General features: G+C 44.7%; 1 protein-coding gene across 2 annotated transcripts; it reads left to right on the top strand.

Annotated features, from left to right (window-relative positions):
* The first annotated feature begins 1,783 nt into the window (after window positions 1-1,783).
* Window positions 1,784-25,982, top strand: CDC42EP3 (CDC42 effector protein 3). Of its 2 annotated transcripts, none has more exons than XM_010997251.3 (2): window positions 1,784-2,851; window positions 23,973-25,982. In XM_010997251.3, exon 2 carries the CDS (start codon window positions 24,210-24,212, stop codon window positions 24,972-24,974), a length of 765 nt encoding a protein of 254 aa, XP_010995553.1. In that variant the 5' UTR covers window positions 1,784-2,851; window positions 23,973-24,209; the 3' UTR covers window positions 24,975-25,982. The 2 variants fall into 2 exon arrangements, with proteins under 2 accessions (XP_010995553.1, XP_031322715.1); XM_031466855.2 differs by having other exon boundaries at window positions 1,784-2,185.
* Window positions 25,983-26,247: the final 265 nt, after the last annotated feature.

Raw genomic sequence — 26,247 nt, forward strand, 5'->3', positions numbered from 1 at the left:
CTAATTTCATTAAAATGAAGATTCCAATTCAGTAGCTCTGGAGTAAGGTTTGATGCTGCTGGTCCCAGGACAAGAGGCTATTGTATTTCTAATCAACACTTGTTTGCATACACTGGCTTGTTGCTCTCTGCCCCTTAAGTAGATTGCAGGCTTCTGCTGACCCTTCTTGGCTCTTCTCCCACAGCTGGGGCTAACAGAAAAATAGCCCACAGTTGGGCCTGACAGATGCTTGCTCTACAGATATGAGTGCACTAACTGAACCTGATTAAAATATCTTCTCTATGTCTACCTTCCTAGTCTCACTTAGGCTTCTAAGGTTACCACCAATTTTCAAGACTAAACTTTTCTGTAACCCAGAGTAGAATCTCAGAACCCTTAAAATATTCCTAAAGCAAAGCTATTCTCTCTCTTCCATATTGAAATCAAAATCCGTCAAACCTAAAAGCCATCATACTACAGGAAATGCCCTCACTTGGAATGATACTCCACCATATAAGGGCATTCTCCCTCACTGGAGATGTGCAACACCAAGATGTTCAGAAAAAGTAAATAACGTGGAACATCAAAGAAGCCAGAATAAATCAAATCAGCACCACCAGGCCCTTGAAGGGGTAGCTTCTGGATAAACTGCTTAGAGCCCAAAAGTTAGGTCTCATAAAGAAAGGGCTGAAAAGGAATGTCTCTAGAAGTTGAGGAAAGGTGTAGAAAAGTGAAAATGGGGTTTGGGAATAAAATTACTACCTTAAACAACCTGCCACTCTATATTTGCAGAAGCTGTAAAAAGAAGTTACTTAGTCATGTGGAAATAAAGTGTTTTTAACAGCAGCTAACAGCGGAGCAAATGAAAAAAGTTTTACACACAAGACACATGTGTAAAGAATGTCTGTGTGCAAAAGGAATTTTTCATGTATTTAATAAATATATAAACATACTATATGTACTTATAAAAATACCATGTGCAATGAAAGCTATGCATAAATATTTATAAAATACCTTTATCTAAGTAGGTCAGTAACATTTAATATTTTTCAATAAATTCATACATAAAATATATACATTAGTGCCAAAGGGAACATATATTTTGAAATATGAATCCCTGGTAAAACTCTCAGGAATCTAGAGTAAAATCCAGGTATCTGCCAAAGGAAACTTCAGAGTAGTTGTCATTTCAAGAAAGGAAATAATGCTAGGTCTCTTATCTTCATGGACTGTTTTGCTTGTCAAATTTCTAACATCACTTCAGCTGAGTTTTGTCTTTGACTTCCAACTTCATGGCCATTTGACCTGCCAACTATTATTTTCTTTGAGGCTTTTAACACTCCACCCAAGTATTTTGCTTTCCACAACAGTTGTGTCCGTTTCCTTTTCATTTCACCTTAACGTCAGCCGAGGTTTACAACGTAGGTTTCAAGTGCATCCTCTAAGGTTTCAGACAGACCCAGGAGCGTTGCGGTGATGACCTGAAGCTGTAAAGTCAAGGTCACCTGGGGGCTCTCTCTTTGTGCCAGGATTTGCAGCCAGCCTGAGTCGCAGGGCTGAGGCCAGGCCCAGAGCACCCGATTCTCCTGGGTTCCAGCCCTCTCCCCAGGCTTACCGTAGAGACTGGAACCTTACAGCAGGAAAACGACGCCCTTTCCTGTCGCCTACTCATTCCGCAGGCGGACTACTTAAGAAGGAAGAGACGAGATGGATTAAGAAGATTAATTTACCGGGAGGAAGGGCGGGGCGCGCAGCGGCGGTGGCCGCAATGACCGGCGGGCGCAGGTGCGGCCCAAGGCTGAATTTTACGCTCCAGAGCTGGCCGCTGCGCCATTTGCCGTCTGGGGCGGCCTCCACCCGCCTGCCCCAGCTTTAGGCAAGGGACACTGCGGGAGAGGAAACACCTCCCCCGGGACTGGAAAAACCTGCAACGTCGACTGTTCGCGTGCCCACTTGCCCTACCGGCAGCCCCCAAGCGTCTCCAGTGCGCCAGATCCACTCTCCAGGTTTTGGCGACAGCTCCGAGCGGAATCGAGCTGGAAACTGACAGAACGCGCGACCCTCCCCGCAAGCCTGGGCTTCGAGTGGCCCGGGGACCCGTGGCTCGGCTGAGGCGGCGCGATCAGGTGGCTTCTGCTTCCCGAGAGTCCCCAGCACCCCGCGCGCAGGCTTGTCGGGCTAGATCGGCTCGTTTGGACAAGGAGAGGTGGGCGCACGAGGTTTAATACATGTGTCTGGGTTGCGGGCGGAGTCCCTTTGTCCTCTGACACCGGGCACTAGTACCTCGGGTCCCTTTTTGAACTGAGCGTCCCGAGCGTCTTTGTGCCGAGGGAGCCGAGCACAGCTTCTCCGAGGGAAGCCGCATCCGTGAGGGTAACACTGGGGCGATAACAATGAGCGCGCATTGTCCTTCGGGGTCCCGCTGGCCAGGCAGCTCGTGACCCCGGTCCGCGCGCCCTGTACTGGGGCGCAGGTACCCCGGCGGGTCTGGTCAACTCGCGGCCCTCGGCCTCCGCCCCGCCCCGGCCCGCCCTCCGCGCCGCCGGCCCCGCCCCGCGCCGCCCCGCCCTTCGCAGGTTCAGTCCCGGCGTTCCGCCGCTGAGAGCTCAGTCTAGCTCGCACCTTCCCAGCCGCAGGCCGCCGCTCAAGAGGGTGGAGAGCGCAGCGGCTGGGCCCGAGTTAGGGGAGAGCCGGGAGACCCCCGCCTCGGGCGCCTTCACTGTCTTGGAACGGATAATGCTGTGAGTAGGCGCCGTGCCAGCTGACCCGGCTGGATCTGCGCGTGGCAAGCAGGGACTGCGTGCGCCCTCGGGAGGTATCGGTGACGGGCGACCGGCCCTGGGGGCAGCGGCTGGGATCCTTGGCGCTACTGGTGAGTTGCTGCATGCCCACGGCTCCTTCTCTGCGTGTCTGTGAGTCTGTCCAACCCCCGGCCGTGGCTCCTTCCGGCGTGCGTGGGGTGCCAGGCTTGGAAACGCAAAGGAAGCGGGGATACCGAGGGCATCACCTTCCAGCTGGTTTACAAAGGAGCAAACGGGACATAAAGCAAACTGGGGGGGGGGGGGTGCGGGTGGCACGACCAGGACGCAGAGCTCCACCATTTGTGCCCACTTTTCAGGGTGGGGCTGCACGGCTACACTGCACCCTCCGAGCTATTGACAGCCATTCTGGGTGCGTATTGCATTTTTCCATCTGAGAACAAGCCGCACATGGCTACCGCTCCCTTCCCATCGTGGACTGGCACTAGAGCCGCACAAGAGTGCACCGTGCAGATCTGCGGTGGCAGTAACCGCCGGGTGCCGTCTCCTCCCTTGACTTGGGTGCATTGTGGCTGTTGGCTCCAACCTGCAGATCAGGCAGGGTTTTGTTTGTTTGTTTTTGTTTTTGTTTTTGTTTTGATGGTGGTTTCTGAACAGCTGAAGCGTTTTCGAGATTTTCTTTTTCCTTTCTCCTTGAAACAAAGTGTTCTGACATAGACAAGTATCAGACATGTGAGGACGAATGGATCTGGCCAGTCATTTTTTCGTTATGAATTATTATACTCCATCCCCCTCTCGACTTCGGGAGGCATGTGTTTCATCTTATAAATAGAAAGTAGCATATTTTTTGGCAGGACCTCCTTTATACTGTACAGTCTAGGAGAGGTCAGTTTAAAAATAAATATGCACTTGAATGTTACATTATGGAGAGCCAGGCTGTGGCTGGGACAAGCTGCGTGGACAGCAGCATCAAAGCCGGGAGCGCAGCTGTGTTGAAAGGAGTAAAAGCCCCAGAGTGCAGCCCAGGCTGACAGTCAAGTAATTACATTTGGTTTTTTTTTAAAAAAAGGAAAAGAGTGAGTGAATTAAAATGAGGGCGGGAATAGGAATGTCAGGAGGGTATTGCAACATGAATCTTTTCAGCCCTGGTGTAGTTGGGGGAGTCACTGTTGCTGTGTGCTGAGGGTGGAGGGGGAGGTGCTAGGTAGAGGGAGGGAACTGATAAATGTGTTAGGGAGACAAAGATTTCTCCCCACCCCCCAGCTTTTTGGCTTCACCGCATCATAGAGTTTCTTGGGGGTGCTGACTTTAAAAAAGAGCAAAGATCAGGAGAGCAGCAGATGTCTACATCTGAATAGCAAAGCATTTCTTGGGGACTTCCCTTAACATCACTGGGAGACAAAAGGCTCTCCCAGAAGCTCTGGCGATGACTCGGGATATTCCTAAGGCAATTTAGAAGACTCCTATAATGTTCTAACTTTGAAAAGATCTTTCATCTAACCACCAGGAAATGGCAGCTTCTTTTCTGGACCGTTTCAGAGGTCTTCTTTTTGATACCAGCTGAAATTTGTATGAGCTCTTGTTGGCAGTTAAGAATGAGCGACACAGGTATGTTTTCAGATTAGATTTAAACACTTAGAGATTAAGTTTAGGCAGTTGTGAAATGCTTAGCATTGTCATATGTGAAATAAATGATAAAGCCTAATAGTCAAGGAACCAGGGAAGGGTTGAAAGTTCTTCATTAAGTCTCCCAAAGAATGCAGATTTCCCAGAAGGCCTCACTCATTGAATACAAGACTCAGTTCTAGCCTCTGGGCTCAGAGATAAGAACTTTAGAGGAGAAATTTGGAAGCGTTTCTGGATCCATGGCAGTTTCTGTTTTCTAGTGGCTATCATCTGCAAGAGATTTACATTATGAATTCCATGATTGGAACATGGTGCTGTGGCAGCAGTTACAGACATGAAATAAGATGAGCTCCCTCTTCCCCCAAAATCTGAGAGTGAAATTCTGTTCTATCTCAATAGAACATGTAAAGACAGCTAGAGTAATGAGTGTTGCACATTTTTTTTCTTTTTATTGTAAATTTAAACGTGGTGCAAAGATGAATAAACACAAAGTAATAAAAATCACTGCAAAAGTGCTCACATGAACTGGTTTGCCCTATCTGCACTCCAGCTTTTCCTTTAATGTGGTGTTTTATGTCCAACATGTTCACAAAAGCTGCCCTTTTTCACTACTAAAATTCATGGGATTCAACAGCATCAGGGATAGAGCTGTTTTAACCTACATGACCCAAAGATTTTTACCAGGCCATAAATTTTTCAAAAGCTTTTTACCCAGTAGCCATAGCATTTATTCCAAAGGGTGGACTTCAATTCATAACCTGAAAAACCTCTGAGAAGACTGCTCTGATTTTTTAATATTAAAATTCTTGCTTTCATCCTGAGTTTATTTAGCCCTGGCATAATTTCTTTCTAACCAGAATCCAGCAGACCTGTTTATTCATTGATGGAAAAGGAACTTAAATTTATTTTTTAAATTCAGTATGTTTGATAGCAAGAACAGTATAATCATTTGAAACTACTCTATTGAGCAACAAAATCTTTATCAAGCGTTGAAGCCCAAGAATTCTCTTAATATATCACACTGTTCCATGACTTTGGATGTTAAGGGTACTTCCTACATGGAGCCTGTCCTAAGTGCCAAGCCCTCTTCTCAGCCTTTTACCTTGATTAACTCATTTATTTCTAATAATTACTCAATGAAGAAGGCACCATTAGTATCCCCATTTCACAGGTATGGAAACTGAGAACAAGTTATATATAACTTGCCCAAAATTAAACAGTAAGGAACATACCTAAGCACGCATATGCAATTTAACAACCCAATATGTGCATGTATGAATGGCTAATCCTCTCAGGTTAAAGGCCTCTGAGTCAGGGGCTGTCTGGGTTCATATCCTCGCCGTGGTGCTTAATACTTGTGGGTCTTGGAACAAATTACTTAGTTTATCAATTACAAAAATGCAGATGATGTTACTCTGAGGATTAAATAAGTTTAAAAATAATGCCTTTAGAACAGTGCCAGGTCTAGAGGACACCCGATAAAAAGTTGATGCTTTACGATTATTTTTGTTGTTCCCCTAGGTGCTTAATACTGGTTGTCTCATTTAATATTCACAACTGCTCTCTGAGGCAGATAGTATTGTTCTTATTTTCCAGTTGAGAAATTGGGCCCAGAAAGGTTTAGTAACTTGGCCAAAGTCACACAGCAAAGTAAGTAGAATCAGGTTTGAACTCAGGTCTGTTTGACCTTGCGCTAAAGGAAGGAGGGCCAGGGAAGCTATTACATCTGACTCTTCCAAGGGTTTTTCGCCTCTGGCACAACTTATTATGTAGTACACCATATCTCACACTACCGCCATACAGAAGATGACAGTAGTTGCCAGCCTTAGGGAGTACCATGTAAATTATTTTATTTACTGAAGATAGTTCAGTCTCACAGGTATGGCAACAGTCTTCTGCAGTGCATCCTGCATCAAACTGCTAGCAGTAACCACAAAGAGATTTACCAGGAATTTAAGGTGCCAAAGATGAAGTGGAGTTTAGTGTGTGGAACACAATCCTTGCTTTGATGTTCTAGAGGGTCAGGGGTTACAGGGTCCAGTAACTGATCTGGACAGTCACACCCTTGAGACCAGTGACCACATCCATGGAGCCTGGCCCTTCAGTCCTTGGCACTCACTGGACATTTAATACATGTTTCATAATGTTGTTGCTCCAAGAGAAGCTGAAGCAAGAGGCAGGAACCAGGAGTAAACCAGGCAGGAAGGCTCTGGCCTTGGCATAAGTCGGGCCTCATTACAATTCTAAGTTCTGCACTTGCCCGGACCCTGCCAGATAAGCTTCTGGTGTGAAAGATAGAGTAAGGAGGCCTTTGAAACCTAGAGGGGTGCCCTGGATAACCCATGGGGCCTGCCTGGCCTCCTCTGCCTTTGATACTGTGGGTTTGTGATTAGCTGTGGGAGGTTACTCAGACCGAAGTAGGGATTCTGGAAAGGATGGCTTGGCTTAAAATAACCCAGGTTGCCTCAAAATCAAGGGGAGTAGCCTTAGGACTGCCTACCTCCATTTGGAATCTTCCTTTTTCCTGCCCCTACCCTCTAAAGGTTACAAATCAACATGGCATCCCACAAACCAGAATAAATAATATAAATAGCTAAATAGTTCCACAGCAATAGTCAGGTATATTCTTTCCTTTAAAAAAAAAAAAAAAAAAGCCTTCCTTGGCCTTGATGTACTTCTTCAATGCCAGATTTCACCAGTCTCATGATGATGGACTGAGTTCGACAGTACCTCTGGTGGAAGAGCAGTTTTTGAAATTAAACCATACAGTTTTATAATACAAATCACACTGATTTTTAAAAGTTTACTATTTCTGAATAGCCAAGAAGACTGATGAGTTTGAGGGCTGATGAGTTCAAATTAGTATTTGCTTCATCAAGTCATGAATTAATAGTAGGCTTTGTATCTCAAATTTAAAATGTTTAAAAACCTGGATTTTCAGTGATTTGGGTTTTATTTGCATAATTGAGAAAGTCATCATTAGCCTTCTAGCCTTTGGTTCTTTGTTAAACTGCGTCACAGAGATCACACCATCTAATGTGAACTCTACATGAATAGCATCAGAAAAACGTTCTTTGGGAAACCAGTCTGATGGAGGTCCCTTTCTGCAGGACTTTTCAGAGCATTTAACATGTCACTGTGTACAGTGAACCTCCATGAGGAGATAGTGTCTCTCAAGTCATTTTGCCCACAGAGCAGCTGGCAAAGCTAGTCTGGCAGAAAACACTCTAGGAACTGTCAAGCCACACGCCACAGAGCTGAAGGAACTCAAGGACATTTTAGAGAACACAGGGTATACAGGAACAGAGCCACAAGAACATGCTGGAAGATACCAGCAAACACCACCTCGTTTTATCTGATATTTGCTAAAACTTATGCAGAACTAAGAGGAGAGAATCACAGAGGGACTAGTGATCAGAAAACAGATTCTGGTGACCCAAGCTATGGAACTATGTCCACTCAGGGTCTTATTCTCATCTCTAAAATGAGACATTTGGTGCCAAATGATTTCAGATAATCTCTAGCTCTAGAATCCAGTGACCCAAGATCAGTGACACCTATTAGCATAGCAATCTTACTACTAATAATGTAAAACCCTGTGTTGAAAAGCAGACTGGTACAGATCTGGGCAGAGCAGCCAAAGCCAGCGTGGAAGGCAGAGAACTTCAAAGTCAGGCCTCTATTTAGACAGCTTACACATTGGGAATCCGTCATGTTCTGGTGACAACTTGAAGGTCATATTTGTAGACACATCATGCCAATGATAGATGACTGAGTTTAGTTGAAAAAGACCTGTCTGTTCAAATCCATTATAATCATTTAGGCTACACACACTTTTTAAAGAAGCAAAGGCATTATTGGTGAAATGTGGCTTTGCCCTTTCAGAATATATGTGATTTCTTTCTCTTTTTACCTATTTTTTAAACTTTTTTTTTTGTTTTGCCAAGGATCAGTTCAGACATATAACATTGATTTTAACACAGCAGGAGATGAGGCTCTAAGCCCTTGACTGGCCAGTTATGTCACAAGGTGAATCCTTGCCCTTCTCTGGGCATGCTCTGTCTATGAAGATGTGGAAGGGGAGGAGTAGGGCTACAAAGGAAGCCATTCAAAAGTTCTCCAAGCTCTCTCTTGGCTCTAAACTGCTGTGATTCCATTATTATTTCTTCTCTTGCATCTGAGGCATTGTCATAGTGTTTTGTACCTTCTATTGTAATACTTAACTGCGTTTAAATTATCATTTATTGACCCTTGTGGCTGTGTAGACTACCGACTTCTGAGAGTAGGGACTGAACCTAGTTTAGCTTGGCATTCATCTTTCTTACAATAGGACTTCATGAAAAAGCAGACAGTCTAGTCCTACCCATATTATCTGATTTTACCTAGAGCATCATCTCTTGCCAAGCTAGAAATCGTTTTCAGTTATCCAGCTTATGTCCAGCCATAGTAAAATTATTCCTTCCCAGGCTACCAAAACATTCAAATTCAAAAGGAGGCACCTCCAACCCTTTGGTTCTGGTAGTAATGATCACCCAAGGTCCTCTGAAAATCAAGCCACCACCAGCACTTCCTCAGTGTCTTCTCAGCCGGGCAGTTTCAACATCCACTGAAGCTTTCTCCTGTCCAGGTGTGCTTGTGGTGTCTCAGTACCATGTGTCCACTGAGAGCACAGACCAGGCAGCCCAGGTGCTGGAAGAATGACGGTCCTAGTGTTGTTTCCTGGTGCTCATCTAGACCTCTCCAGCCATGCCTGCGTGAACCATTCATTTTCGGCGTACTTACCGATCACTTGTCTCCATGCGGGGATGTAGGCTCAGTGACCACATCATTGTTGTGGCCTCGGTTCCTAGAATAGTGCCCAGCACTCAGTAGGTCCTCAGTAGATGTTTGTTGTTGAATGAACGTTGTGGGAGGTGAGTGACTAGCCAGGGCCTGGGTGAAGGCATGCGGAAGGCTCTCTCCAGAGCCTGCTGCTTACTGAGTGAATCAGCTCAAACCACCTGTCCCACTGTGTGCACAGCATAGCACCAAACTGGAAACTGTTTTCCTGCTCCCAGATGATTTCAGAGTGAAAAGTCTTCCCAAATAACCTAGACTTTTGGTGCTCTCTAAGTTGCATACAAGTTTACACTCAAGAGTGGACTCTGCTCTGCATTCCTCTCATGGAAGCCCTTCTGTGGTGGGCTCCCCTGAGGGGCAAGTGTGCTTCACTCGCCTGCCTGCCGGCTGAGTGCCCCTGCCCACATAGCTCAGGGGCGGTGTGGGGAGTAAAACAGTGATTTCTTCCCAATTCCAGCTTTTTCTCAGAATGAGGAATTGGACAGTTGGCTCTCCATATCCATGGATTCTCCATCTGCAGACTCAACCAACAGCAGATCAAGAGCATTCGGAGGCAGGGAGTTCCAAAAGCAAATCTTGAATTTGTCATACACTAGCAACTGTTTATATAGCATTTACATTGCATTAGGTATCATAGGTAATCTAGAGATGATTTAAAGTTATATGCAAATACTACACCACTTTATATAAAAGACTTGAGCATCTGTGGATTTTGGTATCCGTGGGACATCCTGAAACCAACCCCTCACCTCCCCCAACTCCCACCCCTGTAGATACTGAGGGATGACTATACTTGAAACCAGACCATTTTGGGGGGGGTTTCACATTATTTATAACAGTTTAAGTGGCCAAATCCCAAGGTCTAAAAGAAATAAGTTTGGGAAAAAATCCCGATGGTAAATTTCCAGCCTTTGTTCCTTATGCAGCTCTAGTTTTTTTGGAATCATTAATAATAATAACTGCCCCTCCCATTGATTGTAAATTCATCGCCTAACAGGACTTTGTCAAACACTTTGTGTGTTGTCTTCTCCTAAGAAGATATCATTACTGTCTCCACTCTACAGATGAGCAAGCTGAGGCTCCCAGAGAAAGTCACTGGCATTGATTTGTACCCTTAATTTAACACCAGGAAGGATGAGAAAAGATAATGAAAATTTTATAAGCTAGTTAAAAAAGTACTTTGATTCTAAGAATAGTCTTAACTTCATTAGAAAGTATTATTTTTTTTTCCTAAAATTCCCTGGAAGCTAGAGGTTTCTGTAAATGTCTAGAATCACAGAACCCTAACATTTGTTTTCTTGGCCCCTCTCCTTCTAACAGGATAAAACTAAGTCCCTAAGAATTTGAGTGACAGAGAGCTTGAATCCCTCTTCTTGACTCAGTTCTCTTTCCAACATTTCTTCCTTCCTTCCTTCCTTCCTTCCTTCCTTCCTTCCTTCCTTCCTTCCTTTCTTTCTTTCTCTTTCTTCTTCCTTCCTTCCTCCCTTCCTCCCTTTCTTTCATTCTTTTTTTGCCAAGGCAAAGAAAGAAAATCTTAACAGAAGCCCAGTATATTAACAGAAAATAACAGAATTTCTTTGGTTAAAGAGGAGGAGGGAGGGATGGTTAGGGAGACTGGTTGGCCCTACAGTTCTCAGTCTCCCTTCCCTTCACCAGTGTCCCAGAGGTGCTTTCCTAGAGCCCCAAGGGTTTCAGGGAACATGGTGTGAGGAACCCATTGTCCTAAAATACTTAGTCTGTAATATTAAGTATAAATACATCTCAAACACAAATCTATGATTCTGTCACCTGTCTGTGTGTACCTGTAGCTTGTGTGTACCTGTAGCTTACGTGCACATACCAGGGGCTACTACTCTAAAGAAGGAACATGAACTAGGGGGTCTCTCCCCAGACTCCAGTCCTGGCGCAGGAATCCCTACCACAATCTCAGGCTTAGCTGAAAAAACTTCCTGTGACAGGCCTCTCCTATTCTTCGAGCTGATTAACTCAAGTTGGTTAGACTTATTCCTCATATCCAGCCCCACCAGCCTCTCCTTGAACCTTAATCACACACCTGATTCTTTTCTTGGGACTGTACTGATTCCCTCTCACCTGATAGCTCACCACATATTTAAAGAAAATAACTATATGCACTTCCATTTTTCTTTACCTGACTGATAATGGTTGGTTGTAATGTTCCCAACTCAAAGGAGTCCCATTCGTTCTCAAGGCTGGAAGAATTATACTTGAAGACAAAGGATGCATGTACATGTATAGGAACAGAAGGAGTTATCCTCTAATAAGCTAGAGGTAAGAATCCCTTCCAGTGGTGACGATTGTTCACAGGGTGGACACAAAGCATTTTAGCCCCATCTGCAATTATACTGGTGACTGCTGCAGACATTTAAGGAGAAACCGATGTGGTTATTTTGGCAATTAGAATGGTTCTCTTCTTTCACACTGTGTTTCTATAGATCTTCTGGTTTTTCATTTGGGATAAAGATGCTTTGTGTTTGCGTCACATCCTATGAAGATTTTCACTTTTGAAGATTTTCACACTCAGCTGTTAAAGTCACCTGAGAGACAGGCATGTTCGGGGTGATTGTCTCCACTCACACAGGAGGAAGCTGGCACCTGTATGTGTCTGGAATTGTAGAAGAATCCTACAGGGCTGGTTCAAAGTTTCACCCAGTTCTTTCCTCCCCTAAGGCCTAAAACAGCAGTGAGAGCTGTATCTACTGTTTTGCTTGCCCATGTGTTCATTCATTTAATAGGTGTTTTGTTTAAATATCTGATCTGTGCTAATCACATATTGATATTCGAAACAATTCTTTTCTGTAGAATATCCATTTTAGTTTCTTGCAGGTTCCCCTGTACATCTTGGACTAAATAACCCAAGTTCTCTTTTAATCCATTTCCTTTTGAAAGGAAAGATCAGGTGAGCAAGCTCATTGTTTCTCCTGGGCTTCATTCTTTAAGACTGGCTTAAAAATAACTAGTAAGTCTGCATTCCGGGAAACGTATTGTCAATTTTTTTTAGTCTTGCCTGTCTAAGACTATTTGCACATGGCAGTCATGGATAGAAGTCACTTCCCTTTGAAATAGCCTGTCAACAAATACTCTTTGCCTTAATCCCAAAGATCTGTATGAGCCTGTAGAATTACTGTGGCTTGCATTGATAGGCTGTTAAGTTCTTACCCTGCATGGATAGAGAAAGGTTAAAATATCTCATAGATGGGAAAATGAAAGAAGGCCTTTTCCACCAGGAAATAGGTTACAACTCCTTGCTAAATGAATCTATTTATTTGTTTATTTTCCTACAGGAGTCACAGAAAGACATGGCTTGTGTTTTCAGCAGGGCAGGCAGGGTTGAATAGGAAGGAGTTTTTTGAGGCAATCTCTTTCAAACTTTCTCATTTGCTCATTCAACAATTATTTGTTCAGTGCCAACCATGAATTAAATATAGTTCTCTCCCCAGGAGAAGGCAGCCTAGTGGAGGAGACAGTAGTATTGCAGTATAAAGAGAGATTTGGTAGGTCTGAGGTATAAACAAGGTAGCACAGCCTTGGGGAACTGGCTGGGGCTAGAGCCGCAGGGGTGGACGAGACCCTGATTGCTATAGTGGGCCTCAAGTCTATCTTATCTCCAGGATGTAATGGTGGGCCAGCCATTGTAGGTTAAGGGGGCATTCTAGATGGCTCCTTCTGATAGAGATTGAAGATTAAGTGGGAGGAGATGAGGTTGAAGGCAAGGAGACAGGTGGGGAGGCAAAAGCCCTGTGTAGAAGAGAGATCTTGAGGGCTAGAAGTGAGGCCAAGGCAATGGGATGGGTAAGAGAAGACATGATAGGAGGGATGGTATAGCTCAAGTGGTACAGGGAATGCTCTCTAAAAATAAAGACATAAACCTGATTACCTCCCCTTCCACCCCCCAAAAAAGAGGAGACATGATAGGACCTAATGTGGAGAGTGAGCAGAGGAAGGAGTTGGGGTGACAACTGAGTTTTGAATTGCAGTGACTTCCTGCCATTTACCAAGAGGGAAAAGTACAGGAGGCCTATTCCAAGGGCCAGCAAGAGGAAGAAAGATGGCAAATCCTATCTGGGACAAGTTAAATAGGAAGTACCTGAGGGAAGAAAAGTGGCAAAGTTTAAAAGACTAGGAGAGAAAAGTCCAGTGAGTCTTTATGCGAAGGACAAGTGTTTTTTAGTGTTTTGTTTTTGTTTCAATTTCCAATCCACTATGTACTGCTCCTACTGGACACACAGAGCAGCTTCTTGGACCACACCCAGTTTCCATGCACACCTGACAGTACACAGCTCCCGAACTTGAACTTGCCAAGAGCCTAACTAACAAGAAAAATCCACAGATCCATATGCTTGATTATGTCAAAAAGTTTCTAGAAGCTTTAAGTTTCTTTCCTTATCTCCTCATGGGCTGGCCCTAGTCCACAGACCCACTTTGAGTAGCACCGATCTAGACTGAGATACACGTGGGCTGAAGACACCAGTGTGGAAGTTAGCGTTAGAGGTGGTAGTTGAAGCCATGGACAGGGGTGTGATTGCAGGGGGATTGTTGAGGGTTGGGGGATGGACAGCCACCATCAACCCTATGAAAATGCCAACATCCAAGGCAGAGGTTCAGACTTTTCTCATAAAGGGGTAGTATAGTGTTTTAGGTTTTTATGACCACATGCAATCTATCACAAGTACTCAACTTTGACCTTACAGTATGAAAGCAGCTCCACCAGTGTTTCCCAAACCTCAGCACTGCAGGGAATTGGGGCCAGATAATTTTTTGCTGTGGAGGCTGTCCTGTGCATTGCAGCATGTTTAGCAGCATCCCTGACTCTACCTACTAAATGCCAGTAGTGCTACCACCCACGGTCATGAGAATCAAAAATATGTCCAGACATTACCAAATGTCACCTGGCAGGGTGAGGCACAAAATCACCCTCAGTTGAGAACTAATGAACTGAATACATAAAAGAATGAGCACAGGTGTGTTCCTATAAAACTTTATTTACAAACACAGGCATGGGGCCCAATTTGGCCCACCTATGGTAATTTGCAGACCCTTGATCTAAGAGATGGGCATAGGGAAAACTAAAAGGGCTTATTCAATAAAATTTGAACACAAGGGCCTCTTGTGTTCACAGCCCAAGAGGAGGCTCTACAAGTGAGCCAGCATAAAGAGAAGGAGCTCTTTTTATAGCACCTTTGCCTACCTTATTCTTGTTGAGCACCTGGAGATATCAGACATAAAATCACAAAATCACAGAACAGGAAAAAAATATAAAGTCTACAGGAGACCCAAGAAAACCTCCAAGCAAGGCAGTACTGAGCCTGGATTGCGTGAGGTAAGTCCGTGAATTCCTCCAGGAAGGAAGTGACTGAAGCAGGTCTTAGAGGATGTTATGAATAGTGGTTGATGGTAAGGAGGTGGGGGGGACAAGTCATGTATGGAACACAGGGTTCTTAGTTTCAGAAAGTTAGGAGGGAAGTGAGGTGTCAATAGCAAGGGAAGGGAGCTATTGTCCAGTGGAAGCCCTGTGGGTGTACAGGGCACCCCCATACACTGCCACGATGCATATGCTTCCTCTGGGAAAATAATTAATGGCACTTAACGCTTTTTTCTAAGAACAGGAAGTTTGTTTTTCTCCTTGAGGCTAAGGGGGCTTTTATTACCTCAAATTTTTTATCTTTGGCTTTTCTTTTACCTAAAGTCAAATCCCTTTTGAGATTCTTTTTGACAAGGGCAAAAATATTGAGAATTCCTGGTGAGTTAGAGTTGGAGGGGTTGGTTGGTGTCTGAGACCATTTTACTCATTCTTAGTTCATGTCAAGGTCAAGTTATCTCTGCCTCACACTGATGTTGAGATCATAGTGTATCATTTCCTCTTGGTGCTGTCAGACTTCAGGACAGGTAGTCTGGGTAGCCATTTTATTCTCAACCCACTTCCATGGCAGTCTTCACATTAGTTATCAATTCAGCAGTGGTTAAAAGCAGAGACTCGAGTCCTGCCGTGGCTGAAATCCTGGCTTCTCCACGTTTTGGTTGATGGACCCAAGACACGGGCTTAATCTAAGACTGGTTCCTAAGAGGTGTCTTGCCTGGCTCACAGCAAGCACCCCAGCCATTGCTATTCACATGTGTAAATTCTTTAGCAAACCAGGCATTTCAAATCTGCCACTTTCTGGAGGCTCCCATGTAGACTTGGACTGGAGGATGGTTCCTGGGGGCAAAGCAACTTACCTCTCATGATGGAAGGTCTAGCAGGGGTTATGGATGATTTAAATAACACTTCTTAGCTTGAAGTGCATTGTGTGCCATGTGTTGTGGGAGACAAAAAAGCAAATGAATAAGACCCAGCTGATGCTCACTGAAGAGTTCTCAGCCTAGTCAGAAAGGATATTTATTCAACAAATATTTGTGTACAGATATTAATGTACAAATAACAGGGGAGCCTTCCGTGAAAGTGGGCAGAGAATGCTCTGGCCATTGTGAGGTTCCAGATATACTCAGTGTTGGTGTGATATGGAAAAGCCAAGTTTCAGGCCATCCAGTGAGCACGGATGATTGTCAAGGGCCCTAGCAGGATGGAAGAACAGCACAGAAATCTGTATCTGTCCCTTCACCCCATTAGGGAAATGGAGTAGTCACAGAGCCCAAATTTGAGGATGTGTTATAAAAACAAAGGACGAGGAACACCATACCATATGGTACTATGGGTCAAGTGACCACAGCCTGAATTTCTGGACACCTGTCAAACCTGTTTGGATCATTTGATAAGACTATTGCTAGAGCTGGAATTTTCAGAGAATAATTACTGACTTAAATATTAGTAGTTTTTTGTTTGCTTGTTTGTCTGTTTTTGATGAGCAACTAAGTAACTTCACAGGTTACTTGATTTGAGCAGAGTTTACAAATTTGAGCCAATTCCTGGCTGAATAATGCTGACAACTTCAGTCAGGTTCTCATCCTGTATTGATAGATATTGTCCTTGCAGCTTTGCAAACCAAGTCAGATCCATTAGTTCTAGAAGCATGCAGCAGTTCATGGGAATGGTCTTACTTGATTCATATCCACCAGCTAGAGCGTCTGCTTTGGTCCTTGTAACCAGCCCTGAGGCCGAGTCCCTTGTAAAACTAGTCATGATAAATGAGCCAGGCCCTTCTCCTGACTTGTTATAACTGCCAGGGACCCACATCCATCTTGAGTCCTCCCCAATAACTCAATTTAATGGGGAGAAAGGGTGTAATGGCCTCTTTTCAAAAGTGCAGGGTCGGTACTTTGAGGTGGATGTTCTGTCTTCCAATTTTGCTTCTAAAAATCCTTTCAAATAGTACAATTAGATCCTATAAATGTGAGGAGTGTACCCACACAAGCAGTGAGTCTCCCATATGGTATTTGTGGGTCTCTATATAATTAGGGTTGTAAAAGAAAAATAAATACAAGCTGTAGTTTAATCATAAAAGAGAAGTCCATTTATAAATAATTGAGGGTTGAGATGGAGCATAGACTTTCTGAGTGGGTCTATAAAATATAGTCTGCTCAGTCTGGCTAATAAGTTCATTTGCATGACAGCCAGGCAGCTGGGAACTGAGCTGATGGCATTTTACAGCTTTGCAGCATATAGCTGTGTCCTCAGTTCAGAGAATATGGGGAGAGGATAAGAATCTAAAAATAGAAAAGGCATCTTCTTATCTTCTCACTAGTGGAGTAAAACAGACTAAAAATATGAAAAGCATCCCTTCAGGATGCCATTTACTAGGGTATTCTCTGGTTACATTTATTTCTGTCTTAGACTTCCATGTTAAATTCAGTGTTGGATCTCTAATAATACAATTTTTTTCCCCTTGCATTTTAAAATTCTTTGATCCAAAGAAGCGCTCCTACAGAGGTTTGCAAAGGATTGGCATGAGTGCCCTCCATGTAGTAATATTTTAATGGTATTGATACAGAAGGTTGTCTGGTCATCCCTTGTGTTAGTAAAAACTGCCATCTTCAAATGGTAAGTCTTCTTGGGAAAGTCTGTGCGTGTTCTTTATAGGTGAGTGTGACGTGCGGCCACGAGGAAATGAGCAGTGATAGTTCTCTCACATAGCAGACTGAGAATGAACAGGGACGAAACCCCACCCGCTATACACATCGTGGAGGCCACTGCCCATGAGAGCCTCATTGTGTGCCCGGTACACTGCCCCTCTTTCCACGGCAACCCATTCCATCTTTCCAGAACCCTGGGCTTTCCCTTGGAGGATCCAAAATCTCTTTCTCCCTAGCTTCCGCTTTTGTAGCCCTAGGGCATTGAGTAACAAGTTAATCCTGTTTCCATTACAATTAAATGAATCCAGAAAGATTTGTTTTCCCTCAGTTTTCTTTTAGCTGCTCCACTCCTTCACTCTGTCACGAGTCCCTTTGTCTCCTGGTTAGACTCCTGGGAACATGTAAGAACATGTTCCTGGTCACATTTACCCCTTTTAAGTGTAGAGCCCAGGGTGAAATATATTTTTCCAGGGCTTATCACAGTGGAATTGTCTCCTCCACGTTGTCAGCAGAGAGAAATACCCCAAAGATGATTGTGGGTAGGGAAGGGGTGGCAGATTCTTGGCCAGGTCGCCATTCTTCCCTGGGACTGTTGGTTCAGGCACAAAGGAGGCATAATTGAGTATTTCTGCTTGGGGCCCAGATGGTGTTGCGTCCGGGTGCTAGGAAGATGAGCATGTTGATTCAATGCTGAGACAAAACGAAAGGTGAGCAGAAGCTGGCAGGTACTTAAAGGATGTGACAACTAAGCAAGAAAAGGGGAAGTCCAGGGCAGACTCACTTCCCGCCAAGTTGGAGAAAGGAAAAAGCCCACAGGTCCCTCAGGACAGTCCCCCGCCCTGTTTTTATGCACGTGTGTTTTAAATTAAAATTGTAACCTACTGTGCAGGACACAAGACATTTTTTACCCTCTTTCTCCCCTAAGAATTAATCTTAAAACAATTAGTAGATAAACCAAACATTCCTTTCTTAAAATAAATGGAATTTTGAAAAATCTCAACCTCTGTTCTTTTTAGAGCCCTATGAGTTGCCAGTACAGTCAACTCTGGTCATCTAGGAACTGACTTTTCAGTGTGTGACTTTTTCATAACCCCTTGCTTTTTCCCTTACCTCCTGGCCTCTGCTCTGCTTTGGTCTTTTTGGCATCATTCTCATCCAAGAGGATGATAAGGGAATGAAGCCATGGGTGGTCGCTTCACTTTTTTCTTCACTGAATCATTATTTTTGTGTTGATTTGTCTTATTAATACTGTCACTTGTGCTTAAATCAGTCACATGTAAGAAACTGGAATTGTCTAGCCTGGTGCAGCAATGACCACCTGACACTCTGCCTTTCTTATCAAAACCGTGCCTTTAACTTCCTGTTGAGTCCTTTTGTGTCCTGGGCTCCTTGGGCTTCTCACAAATTCCTGAGTGAGGGCCTGGGCCTTTGTTGTCGGACTCCATGCCCACACATCTGCCCCCGGACATCCTCTCTAACCTTGATAGAGGGTGGCAGGCAACTGACTGGGGAGTTGGGCCTTTTTGTTGGCAAATCTGTCCTCTCCAGTGCACAACAACTGGAACCTTTGTTTTCAGAGGAATCTTATTTCCCAGATGAGTGTCACCTAAGGGAGGGGAAGAGGAGCAAACTGTGATCCAAGAACTACAGAAAAAAGGATTAGCAGCCTTGGGAGTTCATAGTCAAGGGCAGGATTTTGAGAAAAGGCTACACATGGGACAATTTCTCTCTCTTTTTTCTTTCCTTCCATTCTCCTTCCCTCCCTTCTTTTTTCAGAGATGGTGGGAGGGGAGGAATGATAGCAATGCAAGATAGCTGGAGAGCAGGAGAGGCCCGAGTGCGCCATTGGTTCAGAGTTACTGATGGTGGTAGAGGCCTGACTGATAACAGAGGCTGGAAATGCTCTTTGTTTGGCTCCTAGAACACCCAGGAGGGCTCGCTCTTCTCCCGCTTCCTCCTCTGGGGTGTCCCCTGACTCAGGCTCTCCCTCTGATTCATCCCTCACTCTGTCTGCTGCCACGTGGGTCAGCTGCCAGCAGCGTCGGGAGCCCAAGTCTCCTTTTCAGAACATGGTGAGGAAGGACAGGATTTCGTGTTGTGGCCTTTAGGATCATTCCACCATAAAATGCTGCCCATCTGTGCCCCCACCACCTCTCAAACAAGGCACTGTACCCCTAAGCCCCAGCGCTTCCACCTGCCTGTGCTTCCCTCCCTGTGGGTGCCCCAGCAGCCTGGGTCCCTTGCCTCTTCTCATTTCCTGCTGACGAAAAACTCTTCTCTTCTGAGACCTTTTCCACTTTGCAAATGCAGACTGGTGGAGCCTCTTCAGTGAAGGCCTGGTCACTGCAGGAAGGAGTGACCTGTCCCTTCGACAGGCTCAGGGGAGGTGAGGCTCAGCCCTCTCGTAGGGTCTTTGTATCCACATGCCGTCCCATAATGATGTTTGCATCATGATCAGTAGTTCATAGGTTCAGTAGGCTTTTCAGGATCTATGTATGTATAAAACCGTCTCTGCAGGAAAGTCCAATCTGAGCCCCAAACCACCCATGAATTTACTTCTAAAAATAGCTAATTATTCACATGGTTCAAAAATCCAGAATCATAAAAGGATATACAGTGAGAAACTTCTCTTCTACCCTCATCCCCTTCCATCTACTTACTCTCCCTGTGGGCACTCCCCGTGCCCTCCTGTGTGTGCTTCCAGAGGTAGTTTATAGACATACAAGCCAGCACAGATATTATCTACTCACTTTGGCACCTATCTTTTTTTTCCTATACATCTTTGAAGCTCTTTCTATATTAGCATATAAAGAGCTGCTTCATCCATTTGTAGACCTGTGTAATATTCATTTGTATGCATACACCTTAATTTATATAACCAGTCCTCTAAAGGTGGACAGTTAGGTTGGTTCCAACCCTTGGCTGTTACAAACTATGCTGGATTGACAACCTTGTATATATATCATTTCCTTATTCCCATATACGTAAATTGGATAAATCTCTGTAAGTGAAATTCTGGGGCCAAAGGTATGTGGTCTGTAGTTCTGATAGATACCACTTTCCACTGAGGTTGGACCTGTGCGGGCTCCCCGACCCTTGCCAGCCCTGCGTGTTATCACACATTTGCATCTTAAAACAGACTTTATAAGGCACTCCCTTCACATTTGGGAGCTGAGTTCCCAGGGAGTGTGCTCCTTAAATGTTAAGACCTCAATGTCTGGAGCCTGAGCCTGGCCACCTGGCGCAGTGCCTGGTACTGTGCAGCCTTGGCAAAGCTGGTGCCTCACTGGTAAAATGGGGATGTTAACATGGGTTCTTGTCAGTGAGCTAGTACACATCAAAGGCTGGAACAGTGCCCGGCACATAGAGACGCTCTCAGTAAACACTTCCTATCATATGAAGCGTTGGTGGCTCCTGGGAGACATATACATACCCTCTGCAGGACCAGCCATTTTGTTCTCAGTGATGCAACTGCCCTGTAGGTTCCTGCATTAGCTACAGAGAAGATGTTGAGAGCATTCAGTCTGGGCATGGCTGTCCATTGGCTTATAAGCCTAGGAGCCCAGAATATTCAGAAAGATGGGGAGGAAGTGGTCAGGGTCAAGTTATCAGTATTGGATTGTGTCTCCTAGGATAAAGCATGTTGCCCCTGAGTTGGAGGCAGAAAGATGACAGATAAGACAGACGACAGGTCAGAGCTCTCAGATATTTCCCCAGCCTCATACCACAAACACCAACTCGTCTAAAGTTATAAAACCGACATTTTTGCACCAAATTCCTCCCCTCCTCTACACTTCCAGTGTATTGGGGAGCTCTTAGCTCTGGCACATGGTAGAAATTCGATACAAATTATTGTTTCCAAAGTCCTAGAAGCCTCCATCCCTGTCTGGTAGTACCTCCATCCCTGTCTGGTAGTAAATACTATGTAAATATTTGTAGAAAGATAAGAAAAATGCCTTTTAAGGTATCTCCTTTCTTTTCCCACTCTGGAGAATCTCAGTGCCTGCAACTTATCTAGCCTTTACCCAGCAACCTTTTTCTTATTTTTCTCCGGTTTTTTGTTGCTTCTCTCCCACGTTTGTATCCACTCTCCTGACATAAAACCCAACTTCTACCAGGCTGAGCGAGCCTCTGGCAAGGGGCCTGCAGTGCCTGTGGCCGTGGCCCAGCAGGGATTGTGGACTGGGCGTTCCTCCCCTGGATTTTCCAAGTGTAGCAAGCCTATCCTCTACCTTTTCTCCTCGCTTTTGCTCCCCATATTCCCAGTCACTGTAGGCATAAAGGGTGAATGTGAGTGATCCAGTCAGAGGGGCAGAGAAGCACTCTCTGGTTGCATCTTCATGGTATTTTTAATTTTCCAAAGCATCTCAAATGAATGCCTTGCCTTGGTTCTGGCCTTGCATAACCCTGGCTCCACCAGCTGACCACACACAGCCCTCGCAGGCCCTGGCACTGTGGTGGACACACTGTGTCTTTCCATGGCAGCTGCCCTCCTGGCCATGTGTGCCGACAACACGGCTCTAGTGGGCAGCTGTTCCCCGGAGCTACTACCCTCCACCTTCTGTGGGCCTAGTGCCCCAGCTGCTCCTGCAGGCAGTCATCATGCTTGTACCCACAGGGACAGGACAGTGATGCCAGCCACCCTGGGCTTTTGTGCACTTAGAGGGGAAAGATGTTCTGATGTTCTTGCAGGAAGACCCAGGGCTTCCACTTTTGTTACTATTATAAGACCCATATACAAGTGAAAACCATGAGAATGACGGACCCACAAGCATGTTTTCTGTTCTAGGGTTTCCCATCTACTTGCTCAGTATCAGGCATCTCCTTTAACAGTATCTCTGTGCCTTCCTCATCTGAAGTGGGAAGGCAGTCTCGCTGGGTTCCTCCTTGGAGTGTGTAGTCTATCTGGCAGCTTCCAGAGTAGCCTACTCTGGGTGCAAACCCTCATGCCACCTTGGCCTCCTACCCACTCCCAAAGTCACGGTAGGGCAGTCTCACCAGCTTATACTTCTCTGCCTTTACAGGCCTGGGTCCCTGCCACTTCCCAAACAGAGCCAGTTGTTACCTTGCCAGTGGGTGCTGAAGCACAGTTCTTGCCACCTGCTACGGGCAAATGAATTTAAAACTCTTGCTGAAAGGAAAGAAATCTGGGGCACAGGGCAGATGCAGACGGCCTCCAGCTGCTACAAAGCAAATGTGGCTCTCCTCAAGCCACCATCTAACCCAGCCCTCAGAGTATTTACTTATATATTTGCTCTGTGGCCAGGGGGAGGAGAGCCCAGTGGGAGAGGTCACAGCCGAGTCATGTCAGGAATTCCCACGGTGGGGAAGGTTTTAGCTTCTCCACATCAGCTGATGTAACTGAAGAGTTGAAGGATTGTTTTCAAGAGATGAAGAGTTTCTCATCTGTAAGATGAGAGCCCCCAAACTTTATAGCTCATCACTTCTAATCGTGTCGCACAGCATGTGCAGGGAGGCTGTGTTAGTCTTCTTCTCAGGTAACAAATTACAAACTAGTGGCTCACAGCCCCACCCATGTATTGTCTCATAGTGTCTGCGGGCCAGGAGTTCCGCCAGGGCTTAGCTCCATGGTCTCATCAGGCTGTAAACCAGGGATTGGAGCTCTGGTCTCACCAGAGGCTCAACTAGGGAAAGATGCACTTCTAGGTTCCCTCCGGTTATTGGCAGAATTCACCTGTCACCATAGTGGTTTACTTTTCAAAACCAGTAAAGGAAGTCTCCTTCCAGTCTGCTAAGGTGGAATCTTTTATAATGTAAACTAGTCAGGGTTGTGACATCTCATCACCTTGGTCAGAAGCAAGTCACAGTTTCACCCACAAAGGCATTAATTACACTAGGAGGCCACTCCCTGGGGTCACCTTGGAATCCTGCCCAGCACAAGGAGAGGGTACAAGCTTATCAGCAGATGTTTCCAAAGGATTCCTGGGTGAAGACCCAACTTATTTGAAAAAGAAGTGGTTTTGTTCTTTTCCTTCCATTTCAGAATGCCTCCAAATCCCGAAATTTTTGACATCCCAGTTCTCTCTGCCCCAGCTTGATTCCAGATTCCAGTTCCTACTGGCTGTATGTTATTGAGAGGGAGTGGGTTTTCTTGGGTTTTTTTGACTCCTTGACTCCTGAATCTCAGTTTTCTCATCTGTAAGAATGCATTTCACTGAGATTTTGTTGGACACTAGTATGTTGGTCACTGTCATTTAGTAAATGAAATTTCCAGCTCCTTTACTTACACGACTACTCATCAGATTGCATTAATTTTATTTATATAAAGAAACTCAACAATAAAATAGTCCTAGTCTTCTGGTGTGAAGGCCAAAGCAAAAGAGAAAATATATCTTAAAACAAATCCAGTTGTATCTAAGGAGCTGAAATCACTCTGGCTATGTGCTGACAGCAGTTGTCCTAACAGAGGAAAAGGACTAAAATCTTAGACATGTCCAGAAAACTGTCCATGGCCATGTTTTAAAAGTGCTGATGTCATAAGCTTGTGGTTTTTTAATCTCTCTCTCTTTTTTTTCTTTTACCTCCTGAAGCAAGTCTAAGATTAGTGGACCCTTGTTAAGATTAAACTTTTTAATCCTACTTAATAGAGGGAAACAACAAAATAAAACTTGGCTTCAGATGGGAACTGGCTCTGCCATTATTTACAGGTACTTGTGAAAAAGTCGGACCCAAGTGATCCCTGAAGGGTCAGCTAATTATAACCTGCTTCGGTTTCTCTTCCAGGTTTCTCCATGCTGTGGAAGGGATTGGATGATGTAAACCGCTCTCCAGAAAGCCCTGCTTGGCTGTAAGTCCAGGAAGGCCTCTTAGACCTCTGTCTCTTTTCAGAGCCACATCTGAAGCTACTTGAGAAAAATGATGTGACAGTTCCTATCAAAAAGGATATTGGGAAACATATAACATCCGCGAAGAAAGTGGCCCTTTTTCCCTTTTGTAGAATCGACATTCTCAAATTCCAAAATGCCAGCCAAGACCCCAATTTACCTGAAAGCTGCCAATAACAAGAAAGGAAAGAAATTTAAACTGAGGGACATCTTGTCTCCTGATATGATCAGTCCTCCCCTTGGAGACTTCCGCCACACCATTCACATCGGCAAGGAGGGCCAGCATGACGTCTTTGGAGACATTTCCTTTCTTCAAGGGAACTATGAGCTTCTACCTGGAAACCAGGAGAAAGCACGCATGGGCCAGTTCCCTGGGCATAATGAGTTCTTCCGGGCTAACAGCACCTCCGATTCCATGTTCACAGAAACGCCCTCCCCGGTGCTCAAAAACGCCATCTCCCTCCCGACCATTGGAGGGTCCCAAGCACTCATGTTACCATTATTGTCACCGGTGACATTCAATTCCAAACAGGAGTCCTTTGGGCCGGGAAAGCTGCCCCGGCTTAGCTGTGAGCCAGTCATGGAGGAGAAGGCCCCAGAGAAAAGCAGCCTGTTGGAGAATGGGACAGTCCACCAGGGGGATGTCTCGTGGGGCTCCAGCGGGTCCGCATCCCAGTCCAGCCAGGGCAGGGACAGCCACTCTTCCAGCCTCTCTGAACAGTACCCCGACTGGGCGGCAGAGGACATGTTTGACCATCCCGCCCCATGTGAGCTCGTCAAGGAAAAGAGTAAATCAGAGGAGTCCCTCTCTGATCTCACAGGTTCCCTCCTCTCCCTGCAGCTCGATCTTGGGCCCTCATTTCTCGATGAGGTGCTGAATGTCATGGATAAAAATAAGTAACCAGGACACCGCCGGCTCTTTTCCTTTGGGGTAAAAGGTATCCAAACAAAACAAAACTAACCACAGTCAAAGAGAAGAGTTTCCCTGGCTCTGTTTGCCATCGTGTGATGGGTTTTCTAAAATAACTTTCCTACAAAATATTTTTTTACCTGTTATGCCCTGTTTTGCAAAAACAGTTAAAAAGAAAAAGAAAGAAACCTGTCCTGGCAAAGAGAGGAAGTGAGTCAGACCAATTTTCGGCGGCATTGCTGGTGTACAGCTCACATTTTTTGTTTCCAGACCATAAGAAATCTGGCTTGGCCAAGATTGGCAGTGCTTAGCTGCGAAGGGCTGTGCCAGTCACATTAAGGACCTTTACAGTACTCTGGCATTTCAGCATATTCTGAGCAAGAGGAAGTCAAAATTTATTTAACACCTAAGCCTTTTTTCTAGACTCTTTTCTATATTATGTTGTTTGGGCTCACCATGGCAAATCTTCAGTGTTAAAAACTTCTCTGTTTTCACATTTGAACAACTTTATGGGTTTTGGGGATTTTCTTGTAGCTCTTATATATCCCTATATATTATATCTATATTGCGAATTTTTGACTGTCAGCTACATGTTGGTAAGACACAAGCAAAGTATTACTGTAACTAAGTTATTTTTAAAGTTAAAATATATTTTTATGTGCCTTTGGCTTTTTATTGCAGAGTCTACATTTTATAGATACTACATCAAATGTGGTCATTTGACTTTTTCCATTGGGGTTCCATTGTAAGCTGTGTATGCTTAGAAAAGTGTATTCATACTTAGCTTTTTTTTTTTTTCCTTCATCTGTTACCATACTTTTCACAGCAGCCAACAACGGATTGTAAAGTGTAAAGGCACAGGTTACTCACAATGCTTCTGCAGAGACTGTGGGCTACACCACATAATGTTACTTGGAAATATGGGTATTTTAGTACAGTGCATACTTGCATTACATAGGTACTTCATACAACACAATAAAGAGTAAATGTTAAAATCAATTTTCTTGGTTATAATAATAAACAGAAACATAAGATAATAGTTATATTTTCTTTTAAGTCCAGGGCTAGAAAAACTGCTTCTCTAAAGTGTACCTGAGCCTTTAAAATAAGGTAAGAGATGATCTCCACTCACTCAATAATTTTGATTATTTCCCAAAGGTTTGAGATTCCGGAAACAAGGCCCCTTAATTTTAGGGAAAAATGAACATGTGAGAGAATTTTTTTTTTAAGTCAGCACTGATGCGAGCCTCTCAAAAACTCACTT

This window comes from Camelus dromedarius, chromosome 15, assembly GCF_036321535.1.
Source record: "Camelus dromedarius isolate mCamDro1 chromosome 15, mCamDro1.pat, whole genome shotgun sequence".
In the NCBI taxonomy this organism is placed as follows: domain Eukaryota; kingdom Metazoa; phylum Chordata; class Mammalia; order Artiodactyla; family Camelidae; genus Camelus; species Camelus dromedarius.